The following is a 19,259-nucleotide window of genomic DNA, read 5'->3' as shown; positions in this document are numbered from 1 at the left end:
AACGGACTCATGTCCCCATGGACCTATTCGTACCTAAAACATTCTGATTTCCTTCTTAACTAGATTTAATGGCAAAAAGTTTTTTTTGTGTGTGTGTGAAAATACGCGTACTTTCTTTATGAAACACCAATTTCCACCACCATGCTAGTGGCTAATGCTACTTCCTGATGTTTATATTTTTGACTACTTTTACTTGACCTCATTCCTAAAGAAAATAATGTGATTTTTACTCCATACATTTTCCCTGACACCCAAAAGTACTCGTTACATTTTGAATGCTTAGCACTTATCAAGAGAACATCCCTGGTCATCCCTACTGCCTCTGATCTGGCAGACTCACTAAACACACATGCTTCATTTGTCAAGGATGTCGGAGTGTCTGAGTGTCGGAGTGTCTGAGTGTTGGAGTGTCTGAGTGTCTGAGTGTTGGAGTGTCTGAGTGTCTGAGTGTTGGAGTGTCGGAGTGTTGGAGTGTCGGAGTGTATGAGTGTTGGAGTGTCGGAGTGTTGGAGTGTCGGAGTGTTGGAGTGTCGGAGTGTCTGAGTGTTGGAGTGTCTGAGTGTCTGAGTGTTGGAGTGTTGGAGTGTCGGAGTGTTGGAGTGTCTGAGTGTTGGAGTATTGGAGTGTTGGAGTGTCGGAGTGTTGGAGTGTCTGAGTGTCTGAGTGTTGGAGTGTTGGAGTGTCGGAGTGTTGGAGTGTCTGAGTGTCTGAGTGTTGGAGTGTCTGAGTGTCTGAGTGTTGGAGTGTTGGAGTGTCGGAGTGTTGGAGTGTTGGAGTGTCTGAGTGTCTGAGTGTTGGAGTGTCTGAGTGTCTGAGTATTGGAGTGTTGGAGTGTCTGAGTGTCTGAGTGTCTGAGTGTCTGAGTGTCTGAGTGTCTGAGTGTTGGAGTATTGGAGTATTGGAGTGCGCCTCCGGCGGTCCGCTAATAAAGAAAAAGGTGACGTCTGAGCGGGATAGAGGAATTCTAGTCGAACGACGGCAGGAGAGCGTAATGGTTGGATATAGCTAACTAATGTTCAGGTAAGAACGATACGCACTAAAATAGGCATGTTATATGTTTGTAATTTCATGTTAAATGTTTTTAAATAGCACTTTAAAGGGTCTTATATATATATATGAGTTTATACCCTGGTCATCCAAGCATAGCGTTACTTTGACGTAAGGCTAACAATGTTTCAACTTTCGTAACTGTTTGGGGTTTGAGTAGGTAGGCTAAACGTCTTCGATTTTTAAAATATTTTTATTCTGCATGGCCTCGATTTATTCATACATTTGCGAGTTTTATTTTCTGTAATTTTGGGCTTTAGGTAGGGGTCCGTGTAACGCTTATCAGTCTAATGATTATTAAAATTGTATAAGACAACTTTTTTTACACTATACAGAGCAATGCAATAGGTTACCATTCTAACCGCCGTGGTGCGTTGTCAGGACACCGGTAGTGAACTATTGGTGGCGAACATCAGTCCCTAAAGGCTGCCCTTACAATTCGCTACCATGTTATCCTCAATCCCCTGCGTGTGCCAACACCTTGAATAGAGAGTCGGTAACAGCTAGTCTAAACGTACGGTTCATTTACTAATCTGTTCGTAATGGTATGGTGTTTTATGTATACGTCCAATGAAGTAGACTACTGTTCACAATATAGAGGCTAGTGTCTACCATATATCTTAGACTACTGTTCACCATATAGAGGCTTGGGAGGATACACTAGCCTCTATATCAGGGGTGGGAAAACATTTTGGCTCAAGGGCCACATTGAGTTTTTGAAACCAAGTGAAGGGCCACATACTATATGCGTGACAAAACATGTGAAGCCTTTATTCGTTTTCACGTTGACACGCAACTACTAGTGTACTGAATGGGTACGTGTGCTTGCAGAACAATTCTACCCTTGTACTATCTCTACCCTTGTTTTCTTGTGAACACGTTTTTCACAAAATTGATATAATTTATAACATCACAGACACAGTCAAACACACACCGATCCTGCATCTCTACCGTTGTGAAGTACAATCAAACTTAGTCACAATATGCAAACTTATATATATATATATATATATATATATATATATATATATATATATATATATATATGACTGGAGACATGCAAAATGTAACAGCAGATGTGTATAAAAAAACATATTCTAGAATTTGAGTGAAACATACGGTGAGAGCATCCGTTTCATCTGGAATGGTCTGTTTTTAAGGAACAATTCTCATCTCCATTGTGAGCCGTATTTACAGTTATCCAATCAGCTCAGCCCAAATCTGACTGATTAGTTATTACCCTGTATCCAAGTGCATTGCTGGATAATTCTCACTGCATAACCATCACCATGAAAAAAGCATAATCCTTGCCTACCCCAGTCACGGTTATATCGAGTCTTAATGTGGACAATGGGTCTGGTCACCTCTCTTGGCAAGGGCATCAACGTCTGGTATCATCTTTGATGTAGAGATTCTCAGAACAGCTTACAAGTGGTAATTTGTTAAATTTGACCTGTGACGGGATTTGTTGTAATTCATGACTGAGAACGTTTGTTCACACACGTTCTCAAGCATAAAACATGCAGCCTTTGGTCGTGCTTTTTAATGTTTGGGAACTTTTGTTTCATTCTGTGAGCCGTAGAACTGGTCTGTTGTTGCTGTTTTGTACTTCTCCTTCAAATCACTGTCACGTTGGATGTCGATGAGCTCCAATTGTGTGTCTGGTGGTGTTTTCTCACTGTCGAAAGACATGATACAAGCTACAGCTCAGTCTCAATCTTGGTGAAGTCTGAGAAGCGGCGGGAAAACTCAGCATGCAGGTCGATCAAAGTGCTACTGTATGTCTCAGTGCGGCACTGCGATGTGGGCGCGTTCAGTGCGGCCAGTGTCGGAAAATGTGCGAGAGACCGGCTGCTCATTTGTCTGGAAAACAACATAAGTTTGGCCTTGAATGCTTTCACGTTAGAATACAGTTCATGCACAAAAACACAATTTCCCTGCAGTTTCACATTTAGATCGTTCAGATGCCCCAAGATGTCCACACCGAAAGCAAAGTTGCCCAGCCAGTCTGTGTCTTTCAACTCAGAGAAGTCATCAGCTTTACCAACCCTATCAAGGAACATACCTATAATAATAATAATAATATGCCATTTAGCAGACGCTTTTATCCAAAGCGACTTACAGTCACCAGCTGAGCTACAGAGGACCATACCTATCTCCCCACCCAGTGTTTGCTTAAAGCTGCAATATGTAACTTTTTGGGTGACCCAACCAAATTCACAGAAATGTGAGTTATAGATCTGTCATTCTCGTTGAAAGCAAGTCTAAGAAGCGGTAGATCTGTTCTATGTGAGTAATTTCTATGCTTCCCGTTCTTAAGTTTCATTTTTGGCATCTTTTACTTTCAGTTTTGTACACCAGCTTCAAACACAATATGTTGGTTTATGGAAAATATATTGCACAGCGGTTTAGATTGTACAATGATTCTCTACACTATACTTGCTTGGTTTTGTCACAAACTGAAGTTACATTTACATTTACATTTAAGTCATTTAGCAGACGCTCTTATCCAGAGCGACTTACAGTTAGTGAATACATTGTCACGATCGTCTTGACGAGAAGGAGTAGACCAAGGCGCAGCGTGTGAAACGAACATGACTTTAATTAGTAAAGCACAAGTACAAACAAAACACGATCGTGAAGTCCACAGTAACACTGACTGAACACGGAACAAAAACCCACAAACACAAGGTGAAAACAGACAGTTTAAATATGGCTCCCAATCAGAGACAACGAGCCAACAGCTGACACTCATTACCTCTGATTGGGAGTCACTCATCCAAACAAAGAAATACAACCACATAGAACAACCCAACCAAACAGAACACCACGCAACGAACACCCCCTGGCTCAACATACAAAGTCCCGGAGCCAGAGCGTGACAGTACCCCCCCCCTAAAGGCGCGGACTGCGACCGCGCCTCAAAACCCCAAACAGGGGAGGGCTGGGTGGGCATTTCTCCTCGGAGGCGACTCCGGCTCCGGGCTTGACCACCACCCTTCCACAATCCCCCCGTAGCGCCCCCGGTCCGGTCTGACCCCGCTGGCTGGATCTGGACCGGACATAGACGGAGCGGATTGCTCAAACTCCGTAGTGGAGTAGCTGACCTGATCAGGCACCGGCCTGACGACGCGCACCCCTGGCTTGGCGCGTGAGGCAGGAACGGACCGGACCTGGCTGACGATACGCACCCTTGGCTTGGTGCGTGGAGCCGGAACGGACCTCACCAGGCTGACGACTCGCATCCTTGGCTTGGTGCGAGTAGCAGGAATGGGCTGGATCAGGCTGACGACTCGCACCCTTGGCTTGGTGCGAGTAGCAGGAACGGGCTGGACCAGGCTGACGACGCGCACCCCTGGCTTGGCGCGTGAGGCAGGAACAGACCGGACCTGGCTGACGATGCGCCCCCTTGGCTTGGTGCGTGGAGCAGCGACAGGCCGGGCTTGGCTGGCGACGCACACCGTAGGCTTTGTGCGTGGAGCAGGGACAGGCCGGGCTGGGCTGGCGACGCACACCGTAGGCTTTGTGCGTGGAGCAGCGACAGGCCGGGCTGGGTTGGCGACGCACACCGTAGGCTTTGTGCGTGGAGCAGGGACAGGCCGGGCTGGGCTGTCGACGCACACCACTGACTTGGTGGGAATGGCAGGAACAGGCCGGGCTGTACTGGGGACACACACCACTGGCCCCACGCAGGGATCAGGAACGGGCCGGACCGGACTGGTAACACACCCCAGTACCTCTCGCCGTGCCTCCACACTTTCCCTCTCCTCTGTGCCCAGTGGCCCCCCTAACCTGGCGGCCTTCTCTGCCAACGCTTTGCACCGCTCTAACCCGTACACCTGCTGCCCCGACGTCGTGAGCCCCCCCCTAAAAATTTCCTGGGGGTCTCTCCTCCCTCTTGCCAGACTCGCAATCATCTCCTCCCACGTCCATCCTCTCTCCTCGTCACGCTGCTTGATCCAGTCGAGGTTGCCACGGAGATCTGCCAGCGATGGCTCCTGAACACGCTGCTTGGTCTGGTTATGGTGGGTTTTTCTGTCACGATCGTCTTGACGAGAAGGAGTAGACCAAGGCGCAGCGTGTGAAACGAACATGACTTTAATTAGTAAAGCACAAGTACAAACAAAACACGATCGTGAAGTCCACAGTAACACTGACTGAACACGGAACAAAAACCCACAAACACAAGGTGAAAACAGACAGTTTAAATATGGCTCCCAATCAGAGACAACGAGCCAACAGCTGACACTCGTTACCTCTGATTGGGAGTCACTCATCCAAACAAAGAAATACAACCACATAGAACAACCCAACCAAACAGAACACCACGCAACGAACACCCCCTGGCTCAACATACAAAGTCCCGGAGCCAGAGCGTGACATACATATATATATATTTTTATACTGGCCCCCCGTGGGAATCGAACCCACAACCCTGGCGTTGCAAACGCCATGCTCTATCAACCAGGAAATGGCAGAGTGATTTCTGCGTAGTGCATCTTTAAATTCCCTGCTATAGGTAACCATAGGTAACCTACTGTTAGCCTACAGGTTATGGGCCCTCAATCTAGTGGACCAGTGTACGTTTAGTCTGGGTTTATAATAAAATAGTGGTGTTGTAGCGAATTGGAGGGCAGCTCGACATAAACTCATAGCTCCTGGTCTCCAGGATCCCACTGGGCTGAGCAGGAGGGCCAAGAGACCTGTGGTGGCAGAACGGAGTGCTCGGGTTGGGGGTGTAGGGTTTGGAGCATAGCCTGAAGGTAAGGAGGGGCAGTTCCTCTTGCTGCTCCGTAGGTAAGCACCATGGTCTTGTAGTGGATGCGAGCTTTGACTGGAAGCCAGTGGAGTGTGCAGAGGAGCGGTGTGACGAGAGAACATGGGAAGGTTGAAAACCAGGCGGGCTGCTGCGTTCTGGATAAATTGCAGGGGTTTGATGGCACAACATTTACATTTACATTTTAGTCATTTAGCAGACGCTCTTATCCAGAGCGACTTACAGGAGCAATTAGGGTTAAGTGCCTTGCTCAAGGGCACATTTACGTCATTTAGCAGACGCTCTTATCCAGAGCGACTACAAATTGGTGCATTCACCCTATAGCCAGTGGGATAACCACTTTACAATTATACTTTTTTTTTTTTTTTTTTTTTTTTGGGGGGGGTAGAAGGATTACTTTATCCTATCCCAGGTGTTCCTTAAAGAGGTGGGGTTTCAAATGTCTCCGGAAGGTGGTGAGTGACTCCGCTGTCCTGGCGTCGTGAGGGAGCTTGTTCCACCATTGGGGTGCCAGAGCAGCGAACAGTTTTGACTGGGCTGAGCGGGAACTATGCTTCCGCAGAGGAAGGGGAGCCAGCAGGCCAGAGGTGGATGAACGCAATGCCCTCGTTTGGGTGTAGGGACTGATCAGAGCCTGAAGGTACGGAGGTGCCGTTCCCCTCACTGCTCCATAGGCAAGCACCATGGTCTTGTAACAGATGCGAGCTTCAACTGGAAGCCAGTGGAGTGTGCGGAGGAGGGGGGTGACGTGAGAGAACTTGGGAAGGTTGAACACCAGACGGGCTGCGGCATTCTGGATGAGTTGTAGGGGTTTAATGGCACAGGCAGGGAGCCCAGCCAACAGCGAGTTGCAGTAATCCAGACGGGAGATGACAAGTGCCTGGATTAGGACCTGTGCCGCTTCCTGTGTACTCTGCGAATGTTGTAGAGCATGAACCTGCAGGATCGGGTCACCGCTTTGATGTTAGCGGCGAACGACAGGGTGTTGTCCAGGGTCACGCCAAGGTTCCTTACACTCTGGGAGGAGGACACAACGGAGTTGTCAACCGTGACGGCGAGATCGTGGAGCGGAATTAAAACACGTTTGCATTTTGACTGGAAGTGTGAGGATACGTTTATCTGTTTCTCATGTCTGTTCTGTTTAAATTAATCCACCATAGTTCCTATTTTAAGGTAGACTCAGACTCAGCGATATGACGTAAATGCAAAAAAAATAAACTGCATAGTGGGTCAATTTCCGCAAAACAACTAAGATCGTTGAAGCGTGAGGCTCAACTTCTGCGCTGTTTTAGTGAACAGCGTTAGCGGTATGGCGTGACGCGAACCCGTGCATGAGCAGATACTGTGTGTGACTGTGTGAGAGCGAAGTCTTGCATCGCACTCATCTCAATATCTGCGGTGCTGCTCGTGGCAATGTCATTTCACTGAGTCTTCCTTTCAAATCAATGTTCAACCTCCTCTGAAACAAAGTTTTAAAAAAATATTTGTGAGCATGGTGCTGAAGCATTTTGAACAATATAACTAGTATGGGTCCGCTGAATGCTCGGCTATGAAAAGCCAACTGACATGTACTCCTGAGGTGCTGACCTGTTGCAACCTCTACAACCACTGTGATTATTATTTGACCCTGCTGGTCATCTATGAACGTTTGAACATCTTGAAGAACAATCTGGCCTTAATGGCCATGTACTCTTATAATCTCCACCCGGCACAGCCAGAAGAGGACTGGCCACCCCTCAGAGCCTGGTTCCTCTCTAGGTTTCTTCCTTGGTTCCTGCCTTTCTAGCAGGTTTTTCCTAGCCACAGTGCTTCTACATCTGAAATGCTTGCTGTTTGGGGTTTAAGGCTGGGTTTCTGTATAAGCACTTTGTTACATCTGCTGATGTAAAAAGGCCTTTATAAATAAATGCGATTGATTGATTGAACAAATAAGTAGCCTACTGGGCCAATTCCGTAGCCCTTTTGAGCACCATTAGGGTGAGCAACAATAGTGGACTCGGTGGTTCGCCTTCAAAATAAAAGTCCTCCATTGAAACTGATGCAAAACGGATGAAAACGGTGGAATCGTGCCACATTTGGAGTAGATCATGCTAAACATGGTTGTAATGTTGTTATATAAATTCAACAAAGACAATGATTAGTTAATTTGATTAAGTTGATATCGCATTGTGGATGTATAGAGTTCAGGATTGCACTGGGGGCATACTTATATTACAATGTAGGGCCTTACCTACGGATGTAGAATTTACACAAATATTAGCATCGTAGCTCTTGTTGCAGGACTTTAACTGTGGGAAATCACCTCACTATTCATCCTGTTGTGCGTATTGAACATTTGTATTGCAATGAACATCTTTACCCCATTTCATGGACCCAAGATCCATAGGTACCGGCCTACTCAGTGACACCCACAGAACAGAACTGTTAAGAGTTTTCACAAATATTAGCTTCGTAGCTCTTATTGCGGGACTTTAACTGTGGGAATAATAAGGCTGTTCTATTCAGCGTATTGAAATCCTTTTTCCTCATGTAAATAGCCTTTAACTGTCCAAGCCATCTGCATTTAAGATATGGGCAATTCCACAGTAACGGAATGACTCTTTGACTCACTTTTTTCACTTTGAAATGTATGCCAAACAAAATCATTGATTTCAAAGTTTAACAAACCATTCAACTCTATGCACAGTGACTACTTTTAAAATGTTCCACTGAAAAATGTACAAAAAACTAATTTAGTGGAAGAACTGAAGCAGATTCAAACTTTAGTAATGGAATTACGGTAAATTCTCCCTCAGTTTTTTATGCGACCACGTTTTCCTAAAACTAGCAAGCTAGCCAACGTTAGCCAGTTAGCTTGGATGCTTGACTGCTGTTGTTAGGACAGAACGCTCGGATCAACCCTTAAAGAGATGGGTGGGGCTAAAGCTTAAGAGGGTGTGAACGACGCTGAATGGGTGTAGACCAAGAAGAGCTCTCCAGTAGGTGTACCAAAACATTCAAAGGCCATTTTCTCAAACGTGAGGTCACAAGTTTATCAACTTTCAAAGCAGAATTACTTTCCCATTATTCCTCAACTGTAGTGTATGATATACCATTTTCTAGCTCTGAGTCTCTACTTTTATCCAATGTAAAAAACACAATTTCAAATTTTGCTACATAAGACCGAATCAAGCCGGTTGGTCACATATAAGGTCCCACAGTTGACAGTGCATGTCAGAGCACAAACCAAGACATGAGGTCGAAGGAATTGTCCGTATAACTCAGAGACAGGATTGTGTCGAGGCACAGATCTGGGGAAGGGTACCAAAACATTTCTGCAGCATTGAAGGTCCCCAACAGCACAGTGGCCTCCATCATTGTTAGATTGAAGAAGTTTGGAACCACCAAGACTCTTCCTAGAGCTGGCCGCCCGGCCAAACTGAGCAATCGGGGGAGAAGGGCCTTGGTCAGGGAGGTGACAGAGCTCCAGAGTTCCTCTGTGGAGATGGGAGAACCTTCCAGAAGGACAACCGTCTCTGCAGCACTCCACCAATCAGGCCTTTATGGTAGAGTGGCCAGACGGAAGCAACTCCTCAGTAAAAGGCACATGACAGCCTGCTTGGAGTTTGCCAAAAGGCACCTAAAGGACTCTCAGACCATGAGAAACAAAATTCTTTGGTCTGATGAAACCAAGATTGAACTCTTTGGCCTGAATGCCAAGCATCACGTCTGGAGGAAACCTTGCACCCTCCCTACGGTGAAGCATGGTGGTGGCAGCATCATGCTGTGGGGATGTTGTTCAGCGGCAGGGACTGGGAGACTAGTCAGGATCGAGGAAAAGATGAACGGTGCAAAGTACAGAGAGATCCTTGATGAAGACCTGCTCCAGAGTGCTCAGGACCTCAGACTAGGGCGAAGGTTCACCTTCCAACATGACAATGACCCTAAGCACACAGCCAAGATGATGCAGGAGTGGCATCAGGACAAGTCTCTGAATGTCCTTGAGTGGCCCAGCCAGAGCCCGGACTTGAATCTGATCAAACATCTCTGGATAGACCTGAAAATAGCTGTGCAGCGATGCTCCCCATCCAACCTGACAGAGCTTGAGAGGATCTGCAGAGAAGAATGGGAGAAACTCCCCAAATACAGGTGTGGCAAGTTTGTAGCATCATACCCAAGAAGACTTGAGGCTGTAATCGCTGCCAAAGGTGCTTCAACAAAGCACTGATTAAAGGGTTTTCATTTTTCTGTAAATGTGATATTTCATTCTTTTATTAAAAAAATACTAATTGGCAAACAATTCTAAAAAAAAACGTTTTTGCTTTGTCATTATGGGGTATTATGTGTAGATAGATGAGGAAAAAAATAATTTAATTCATTTTAGAATAAGGCTGTAACTTAACATGCAGATAGTTCGGGTACCATTCATTGACTATTTAGCAGTCTGACTATTTATCAGTCTTATGGCTTGGGGGGGTAGAAGCTGTCTCGGAGCCTGTTGGTCTGAGAGTCGATGCTCCAGTACCGTTTGCCAGACAGTAGCAGAGTGAAAAGTCTATGACTAGGGTGGCTGGAGTCTTTGGTAATTTTTCGGGCCTTCCTCTGACACCGCCTGGTATAGAGGTCCTGGATGGCAGGGAGCTTGGCCCCAGTGATGTACTGGGCTGTCCGCACCACCCTCTGTATCACTTTGCGGTCAAGGGCGGTGCTTTTGCCATACCAAGCGGTGATGCAAACCAGTCAAGACGCTCTCGATGGTGCAGCTGTAAAACTTTTTTCCAAGGGATTATGCTAATTCTTAATGATGGTGTTGGAATCGTGCTTGGCCACACAGTCGTAGGTGAATAGGGAGAAGAAGCACTGAGGGGCCCCCGTGTTGAGGGTTGAGTTGAGCGTGACGGAGGTGATGTTGCCTACCCTCAGCACCTGGGGCGGCCCTTCAGGAAGTCCAGGATCCAGTTGCAGAGGGAGGGGTTCAGTCCAAGGGTCCCTAGCTTGGTGATGAGCTTAGAGAGGACTAAGGTGTTGAACGCTGAGCTGTAGTCTATGAACGGCATTCTCACATAGTTATTTCCCCTCTTGTCCAGGTGGGAGAGGGCAGTGTGAAGTGCAATTGCGATTGCGTCATCTGTGGATCTGTTGGGACGGTATGCTAATTGGAGTGGGTCCAAGGTGTCTGGGATGATGGTGCTGATGTGAGCCATGACCAGCCTTTCAGAGCCCTTCATAATTACAGATGTGAGTGCTACGGGGCGATAGTCATTTAGACATGTTACCTTGGTGCTCTTGGGAACAGGGACTATGGTGATCAGCTTGAAACATGTTGGGGTTACAGACTGGGACAAGGAGAGATTGAAAATGTCCGTGAAGACACTTGGCAGCTGGTCCGTGCATAGGGCTGTTATGGTGACCGTGAAGACACTTGGCAGCTGGTCCGTGCATAGGGCTGTTATGGTGACCGTGAAGACACTTGGCAGCTGGTCCGTGCATAGGGCTGTTATGGTGACCGTGAAGACACTTGCCAGCTGGTCCGTGCATAGGGCTGTTATGGTGACCGTGAAGACACTTGCCAGCTGGTCCGTGCATAGGGCTGTTATGGTGTCCGTGAAGACACTTGGCAGCTGGTCAATGCATAGGGCTGTTATGGTGACCGTGAAGACACTTGGCAGCTGGTCCGTGCATAGGGCTGTTATGGTGACCGTGAAGACACTTGCCAGCTGGTCCGTGCATAGGGCTGTTATGGTGACCGTGAAGACACTTGCCAGCTGGTCCGTGCATAGGGCTGTTATGGTGACCGTGAAGACACGTGCCAGCTGGTCTGTTGGTAGAAGGGAAGTAGGACGCTTGTAATCGCTGCCAGCTGTAATCGCTGCCAAAGGTGATTCTAACATGTATTGACTCAGGGGTGTGAATACTTCATTTTCAATATATTTGCAAACATTTAAAAAACAAAACATGTTTTCACTTTGTAATTATGGGGTATTGTGTGTAGATGGGTGAGAAAAAAATATATTCAGGCTGAAACAGGCTGTGGAATAAGTCAAGGGGTCTGAATACTTTCTGAAGGCACTGTATCTAGTTTCAACAATGTTGACAGAATAAATAAAACCGTGTTTGGCGGATTACTTGACAAATCTAATATGTTAACCTACTAATAAATAAACAAATAAACCTACATGGCAATGCTCAATAGAAGAAACAAAAAAATCGACATGCTGAATATCTCTCCATAGATTGGAGGAATATTATTAGGCTACTAGTGATCGGCACTAATATGGAAAGTCTGAATCAATTGGAATTTTTTCGATATGAAAATTGGAAACGGAAATGTGACTGACCTGCACAGGTAGGAAAGTGTCCAGACTGTGTGCTGATTGAATAGTTTATCTAGGTGGGAACGTTGTGAAAGCTTGATTCTAATCAATCATTTGAAAACAATAATAAACCCATTAAAAACCTGATGATCAATTTTCTGAGGCTGCGCTAAACGGGCGACTGACAAACATTTATCAGCGGTCAATGTTCACATCACAAAAATTATGTATGCGATTGCAAAATCGAATGCGTCTATAGCCTACGCTAACCGAATGATTCACATGAACTTGATTCGTCGTGGTTCTTTAATAATTATGCATAGGCTAACCGCCTACTTACTGTGATAGGTCTATTGTCAGCTGATTCGTTTTCTGAATGACAGTCAAGTGATTTAAAAGTGCTACTGTCTGCTTTATTTACAGCAGGTTTTTAGTAAAAAGCCATCAAGGTAATGATTTCCTGTGTTTATGTGCGTCGTATTGGACACCTAGTCCACTGAGCGCAATTGTGGAAGCTATTGCGCAACATCCATCGGTATTTTCCTTTCCATTATTCAGGTTTTAGAATGACAACAAATGAGTTGCCTGGTGGGCTAATAAACAAAAGGATCTGGTAATCAGGTTAATCATCTCTTAACTATCAGGAATCCTGAAAGAACGGAGTTGGCAGGGGGGGGGGGGGGGGCTTATATTCATGAGCTCGCCTTGACTGACAGCTCTATGAAACACCCTTGTGGTCGTTGCCAGGTAACAAGGTAAACGATGGACCCCATGTCATTCCGAGCCTAAGTAGTATGCTTTAACCCATGTTCTCTGCAAATTGCTCTCGTGGTCAACAGAGTAGATCGTGGACTGTTGGATATCAGACAAACAGCAGCAATGCACAATTTCATTTCTGTTGTTTTGTAACTAATTACAGAATACAGTTCACTGATACACTTCTTCACCAGAATTAGTAAAGCCAGAGTCACCTTAGAAGATTAGACATATGGGAATGTACATGAAAACAGCACAAAATAAGTGGACTGGACAATTTATTGGTGCCTTTGCATTATCATTATAAATGCCAATATGTTCAGAATTGTGTGTATTGATCAGACATTTATTTGATCATTTACAATAGGCCAGCATAGCCAAGATATTGATCAACATAATAAAGGTGAGAAATAATGGTGAGACGTCATTTGACAAAACAAATTCGAGCCATAAGCCTAATACAGGCACCCAGCCGCCCTACAGTCTGCAGGACCCATTGGTTCATACAATTTGTAACACTCATCTCCCGTCCGAATGCTTGAAAAAACAATTCAAGTAACAAAATGTGATATCATATCAGGTAAAAGTGAATTACTTAGGCTTTAGGAAATGTAACCAACTACAGAGATTGATGGGAGGGAAGCGGGGGAGGAGGCAGACCCGTGATGGATGGGAGGGGAGGGGGAGAGGAGGGGGACACGTACCCCGCTTCAATCAAGCAGGCTTCAGTCACCCACTTGGCTTCAGTCACCCACTTGACTTCAGTCACCCACTTGGCTTGAAGTGGTAGACAAATCCAGCTATGGCCTCCTCCTTGTCAGGCCTCTCACACTGGACAGACACGGTTGCCCCGTTTCTAGCCAACTTTACAGTATTTCTGTTTTTTTTGGGTATTATTTCTAACGTTATTTGCTCAGAATGTTTCTTATGTTGTGCTCCTGAGTGGCGCAGTGGTCTAAGGCACTGCATCGCAGTGCTAACTGTGCCACTAGAGATCCTGGTTCGAATACAGGCTCTGTCGCAGCCGGCCGCGACCGGGAGACTCATGGGCGGTGCACAAGTCGTCCAGGGTAGGGGAGGGAATGGCCGGCAGGGATGTAGCTCAGTTGATAGAGCATGGTGTTTGCAGGGTTGTGGGTTCGATTCCCACGGGGGGCCAGTATAAAAAAAAAAAATGTATTCACTAACTGTAAGTCGCTCTGGATAAGAGCGTCTGCTAAATGACTAAAAATGTAAATGTAAAATTACCTACAGCTGAAAAATAACTTTAGGTCAGCGGTCACTCACCAGGAATTTGAGCAGAAATTAGACTTCCTTGACCTTGATCCTTTGTTTGAACTTCCCAAAGTAGCTCTAGTCATCCCGGGGACTGCACCAAAGCCAGAGGAAGAGGAAGTGGGGCCCTAGTCAGACTCGGGCGGCGTGCACACCATCCACCAGTTCCGAGTATATTACTCGCTAAGGTTCAGTTCCTGGACAATAAAGTAGACAAGCTCAGGGCGAGGATCTCCTTCCAGAGAGACATCAGGGACTGTAACATACTCTGTTTTACGGAATCATGGCTCTCTCTGGATATATTGCCCCCATCCATTCAGACACTGGGGTTCTCCATCCATCGCGTTGACAGGAAGAAAGAACTCTCCGGGGGAAAAAGAAAGGCGGAAGGGTTTCATAACAACTCATGGTGTGATTGTGGTAACGTACAGGAAACTCAAGTCCTTTTGTTCTTCCGATCTGGAATACTTCACCATCAAATGCCAAACATATTACCTCATGAGAGAATTTTCTTTGTTCATCATCACAGCCGTGTACATTCCCCCCCTCAAGCCGACACTGCGACGGCTCTCAAGGAACTACACTGGACTATGTGCAAACTGGAAACCACATATCCTGAAGCCGCATTTATTGTAGCTGGGGACTTTAATAAAGGAAATCTGTGGAAATCACTACATAAATTCTATCAACACATCTCCTGTGCTGCGTTCACGTCACAAACTCTGGATCACTACTCTTCCTTATGGGACAGATACAACGCCCTCCTCCGCCCTCCCTTCGGCAAATCAGATCACGCCTCCATTCTGCTCCTCCCCACCTATAAGCAGACACTTCAACAAGAAGCACCCATGCTAAGGACTGTTCAACATTTGTCTGACCAATCGGAATCTCTATGTTTCAAGATTGTTTTGGTTATGCAGACTGGGAAATGTTCTGGGTCGCCTCTGGGAATAGTATCGACGTATACACTGACTCAGTCACTGGGTTCATCAGGAAGTCCATAGAGGATGTTGTTCCCACTGTAATGATTAGAACTTACCCAAACCAAAAACAATGGATAGATGGCAACATTCGCGCAAAACTGAAAGCGCAAACCACCGCATTTAACCATGCCAAGGTGACTGGGAACATGAACATGTACAAACAGACCAGCTATGACCTCCGTAAGGCAATTAGAGGCAAAACTACAGTACAGGGACAAAGTGGAGTCCCAATTCAACGGCTCAGACACGAGACGTATGTGGCAGGGACTCCAGACAGTCACGGATTATAAAGGGAACGCCAGCCACGTCGTGGACACAGACGCCTCGCGCCCAGACTAGATAAACACCTTGTTCACCCGCTTCGAGGAAAACAACATCGAGCTGCCGACGCTTATGAGGACTGTGTGCTCTCGTTCTCCGTGGCCGACGTGACTAATTCATTTAAGAGTGTTAACCCTCGCAAGGCTGCCGGCCCAGACGGCATCCCAAGCCGCGTCCTCAGAGCATGTGCAGACCAGCATTGTTCCTGTACCCAAGAAAGCGAAGGTAACTGAACTAAATGACTATCGCCTTGTAGCACTCACTTCTGTCATCATGAAGTGCTTTGAGAGACTAGTTAAGGATCATATCACCTCCACCTTACCCGACAACCTAGACCCACTTCAATTTGCATACTGCCACAATAGATCCACAGATGATGCAATCGCCATTGCACTTCACACTACCCTATACCACCTGGACAAGAGGAATACCTATGTAAGAATGCTGTTCATTGACTACAGCTCAGCCTTCAACACCATAGTACCCTCCAAGCTCATCATTAAGCTCGGGGCCCTGGGTCTGAACCCCTCCCTGTGCAACTGGGTCCTAGACTTCCTGACGGGCCGCCCCCAAGTGGTGAAGGTAGGCAATTACACCTCCGCCATGGTGATCCTCAACACGGGGGGCCCCACAGGGGTGCATGCTCAGCACGTCTCCAAGTCAATCATCACGTTTGCAGACGACACATCAGTGATTACAAACAATAACGAGATAACAGCCTACAGGGAGGAGGTGAGAGACCTGGCGGAATGGTGCCAGGAAATAACCTCTCCCTCAATGTCAATCAAATTAAGGAGCTGATCGTGGACTAAAGGAGACAGAAAGGAGAGCTTCAAAAGCTTCAAGTTCGTCGGCGTGCACATCACTGACGACCTGATACGGTCCCTTCACACTGACAGTATGGTGAATAAGGCACAACAGCGCCACTTCAACCTCAGGAGGCAGCGCTTGCAAGATCCACTGTCAATGAAGGTACAGCATCTGTCTTCAGGATTACCTTCCTGGCAAGACCCATAGAATGTTCTCCCCAACTGATAGATCAACTTCACTGGAAATATGCACTACACACGCGTGACCTGATGGTAATTTCCAGTGCGGCCTTTCCAGCTGAATTGAAAAACAGCCACTGCTGTCAGATGTCTTCATTCTTCGGAAAATAATGTAACTTTAAATCTACCCTATGGTATCCAGTCACAACACTGTATTCTTTTGCTGGCATGCTGGTAAGTAGCTTGCTATCTAACAGTCACACCACAGATGAAAGGTTACCAGTATCTAACAGTCACACCACAGATGAAAGGTTACCAGTATCTAACAGTCACACCACAGATGAAAGGTTACCAGTATCTAACAGTCACACCACAGATGAAAGGTTACCAGTATCTAACAGTCACACCACAGATGAAAGGTTACCAGTATCTAACAGTCACACCACAGATGAAAGGTTACCAGTATCTAACAGTCACACCACAGATGAAAGGTTACCAGTATCTAACAGTCACACCACAGATGAAAGGTTACCAGTATCTAACAGTCACACCACAGATGAAAGGTTACCAGTATCTAACAGTCACACCACAGATGAAAGGTTACCAGTATCTAACAGTCACACCACAGATGAAAGGTTACCAGTATCTAACAGTCACACCACAGATGAAAGGTTACCAGTATCTAACAGTCACACCACAGATGAAAGGTTACCAGTATCTAACAGTCACACCACAGATGAAAGGTTACCAGTATCTAACAGTCACACCACAGATGACAGGTTACCAGTATCTAACAGTCACACCACAGATGAAAGGTTACCAGTATCTAACAGTCACACCACAGATGAAAGGTTACCAGTATCTAACAGTCACACCACAGATGAAAGGTTACCAGTATCTAACAGTCACACCACAGATGACAGGTTACCAGTATCTAACAGTCACACCACAGATGAAAGGTTACCAGTATCTAACAGTCACACCACAGATGACAGGTTACCAGTATCTAACAGTCACACCACAGATGAAAGGTTACCAGTATCTAACAGTCACACCACAGATGAAAGGTTACCAGTATCTAACAGTCACACCACAGATGAAAGGTTACCAGTATCTAACAGTCACACCACAGATGAAAGGTTACCAGTATCTAACAGTCACACCACAGATGAAAGGTTACCAGTATCTAACAGTCACACCACAGATGAAAGGTTACCAGTATCTAACAGTCACACCACAGATGAAAGGTTACCAGTATCTAACAGTCACACCACAGATGAAAGGTTACCAGTATCTAACAGTCACACCACAGATGAAAGGTTACCAGTATCTAACAGTCACACCACAGATGAAAGGTTACCAGTATCTAACAGTCACACCACAGATGAAAGGTTACCATTATCTAACCGTCACACCACAGATGAAAGGTTACCAGTATCTTTGGTCTTGTAAACAAAGCAAGGCGAAGGCACACATGTGAGGATGGTTTTAAGGCGGTACATATTTAAATGAGTTAAGATGATAAGACGCTACCATTGGTTTATTACATTTCTGGCTTTATGTGACGTTGCATAAAGCCAGAAGTAAATCCTTGGTAATGCCTGCCTCCTGAATCCAAGTGTTTGACACGGGGGAAGGGACCAGTAACTTTATGATCAGACTTTATCAATGTAACAGCTACAGACAGTTGTCATACTTAGGTCACCCTACTTTGAACTGGTTTCATCCTAATATAATCCAATTTGATGAACAACTTGATTTTCACTGTTCGGGACCATTACATTATAGTCTATTGTTTTTAGACCCAATATGTCTCTCCTCCCTGATGTCAATGAATGAATGAATGGTGGGCAATCGAATTGTGCATGTGACTTGATTGAATTTGAATGATGTGAATAGGCTGATGATGATGAAAGCCCAGGAACAGATGGACTGTAGTCCCCTTAATCAGAGGCTATTGTTACATCGTGTCTCTAAAATCACAATGTTTCCATTTCTATAGTCAGGTGACGGTCTTAAAACTTCCAAATGAATTTTTTTATTTTCATAACTGATCAGAATTCAGTGTGCTATAGCCTATATATATAATATTCCTCCCATATGAACACCATTTTATTTAACAAATAAAAGATCAGCTATGCATAATGAAATGAAAAGCAGCAAACAGGCATAACGTTGTTTCACATTCTTTAATAACAGGATGATGATCAACACAAACAGGCAGGCAGTAGGCTACAGCTTCACAGTTTCCCCGTCAAATAGGCTTACTTTGAGTGCACAGGGGGGTTTTGTGTGTGTGTGTGTGTGTGTGTGTGTGTGTGTGTGTGTGTGTGTGTGTGTGTGTGTGTGTGTGTGTGCAAAGAGTGTCAGTGTAGGTGGGATAGGCGGAATATATAAATACTGATGGTAATATACTGATGGTAATATACTGATGGTAATATACTGATGGTAGTATATATACGTAAACAAGTAAATAGTGACCAGTAGCAGGATAAATAGATAGATACTAATGGTAATGGCAATTCATTAAGCTGTTTAGGAGTCTGTTGGTCTGAGCCTTGGTGCACCAGTACCGCCTGCCAGACGGGAGCATGGAGAACGGTCCATTTCTGAGGTGGCTGGATTTTTGGGCCTTTCTCAGACAGCGCCTGGCATGTACATCCTGGATGGCTGGTAGCTCACGCCCAGTGATGCACTGGGCCGTCCGCACCACCCTCTGTAGGGCCTTCCGGTCGAGGGCGGGTCAGCTTGGCAGAGGTGTTGTTGCCTACCCTCACCACCTGGGGGGCGGTCCGTCAGGGAAGAGTCCAGGATCCAG

At 45.9% G+C, this 19,259-nt stretch overlaps 1 protein-coding gene across 2 annotated transcripts in view; it reads left to right on the top strand.

Moving 5' to 3' along the window:
* The first annotated feature begins 956 nt into the window (after positions 1-956).
* The window catches only part of LOC311135674 (MOB kinase activator 3B-like), a 52,454-nt gene continuing 34,151 nt past the window's right edge, over positions 957-19,259 (top strand). The window contains exon 1 of one of the 2 annotated variants that reach the window (XR_014613804.1): positions 957-1,020. Coding sequence is in view for 1 of the 2 variants with exons in the window: in XM_084169697.1 (XP_084025823.1) it covers positions 1,013-1,020 (8 nt within the window). In the remaining variant the exon portion in view is untranslated. The remainder of the gene's footprint in view (positions 1,021-19,259) is intronic. The other variant, XM_084169697.1, reaches the window with a different exon arrangement.

Source organism: Coregonus lavaretus (genome assembly GCF_964263955.1).
Source record: "Coregonus lavaretus genome assembly, chromosome: 10".
Lineage (NCBI taxonomy): Eukaryota > Metazoa > Chordata > Actinopteri > Salmoniformes > Salmonidae > Coregonus > Coregonus lavaretus.
Note: the sequence above shows the minus strand (reverse complement) of the source record. Positions and strands in the feature narration are given on the sequence as shown.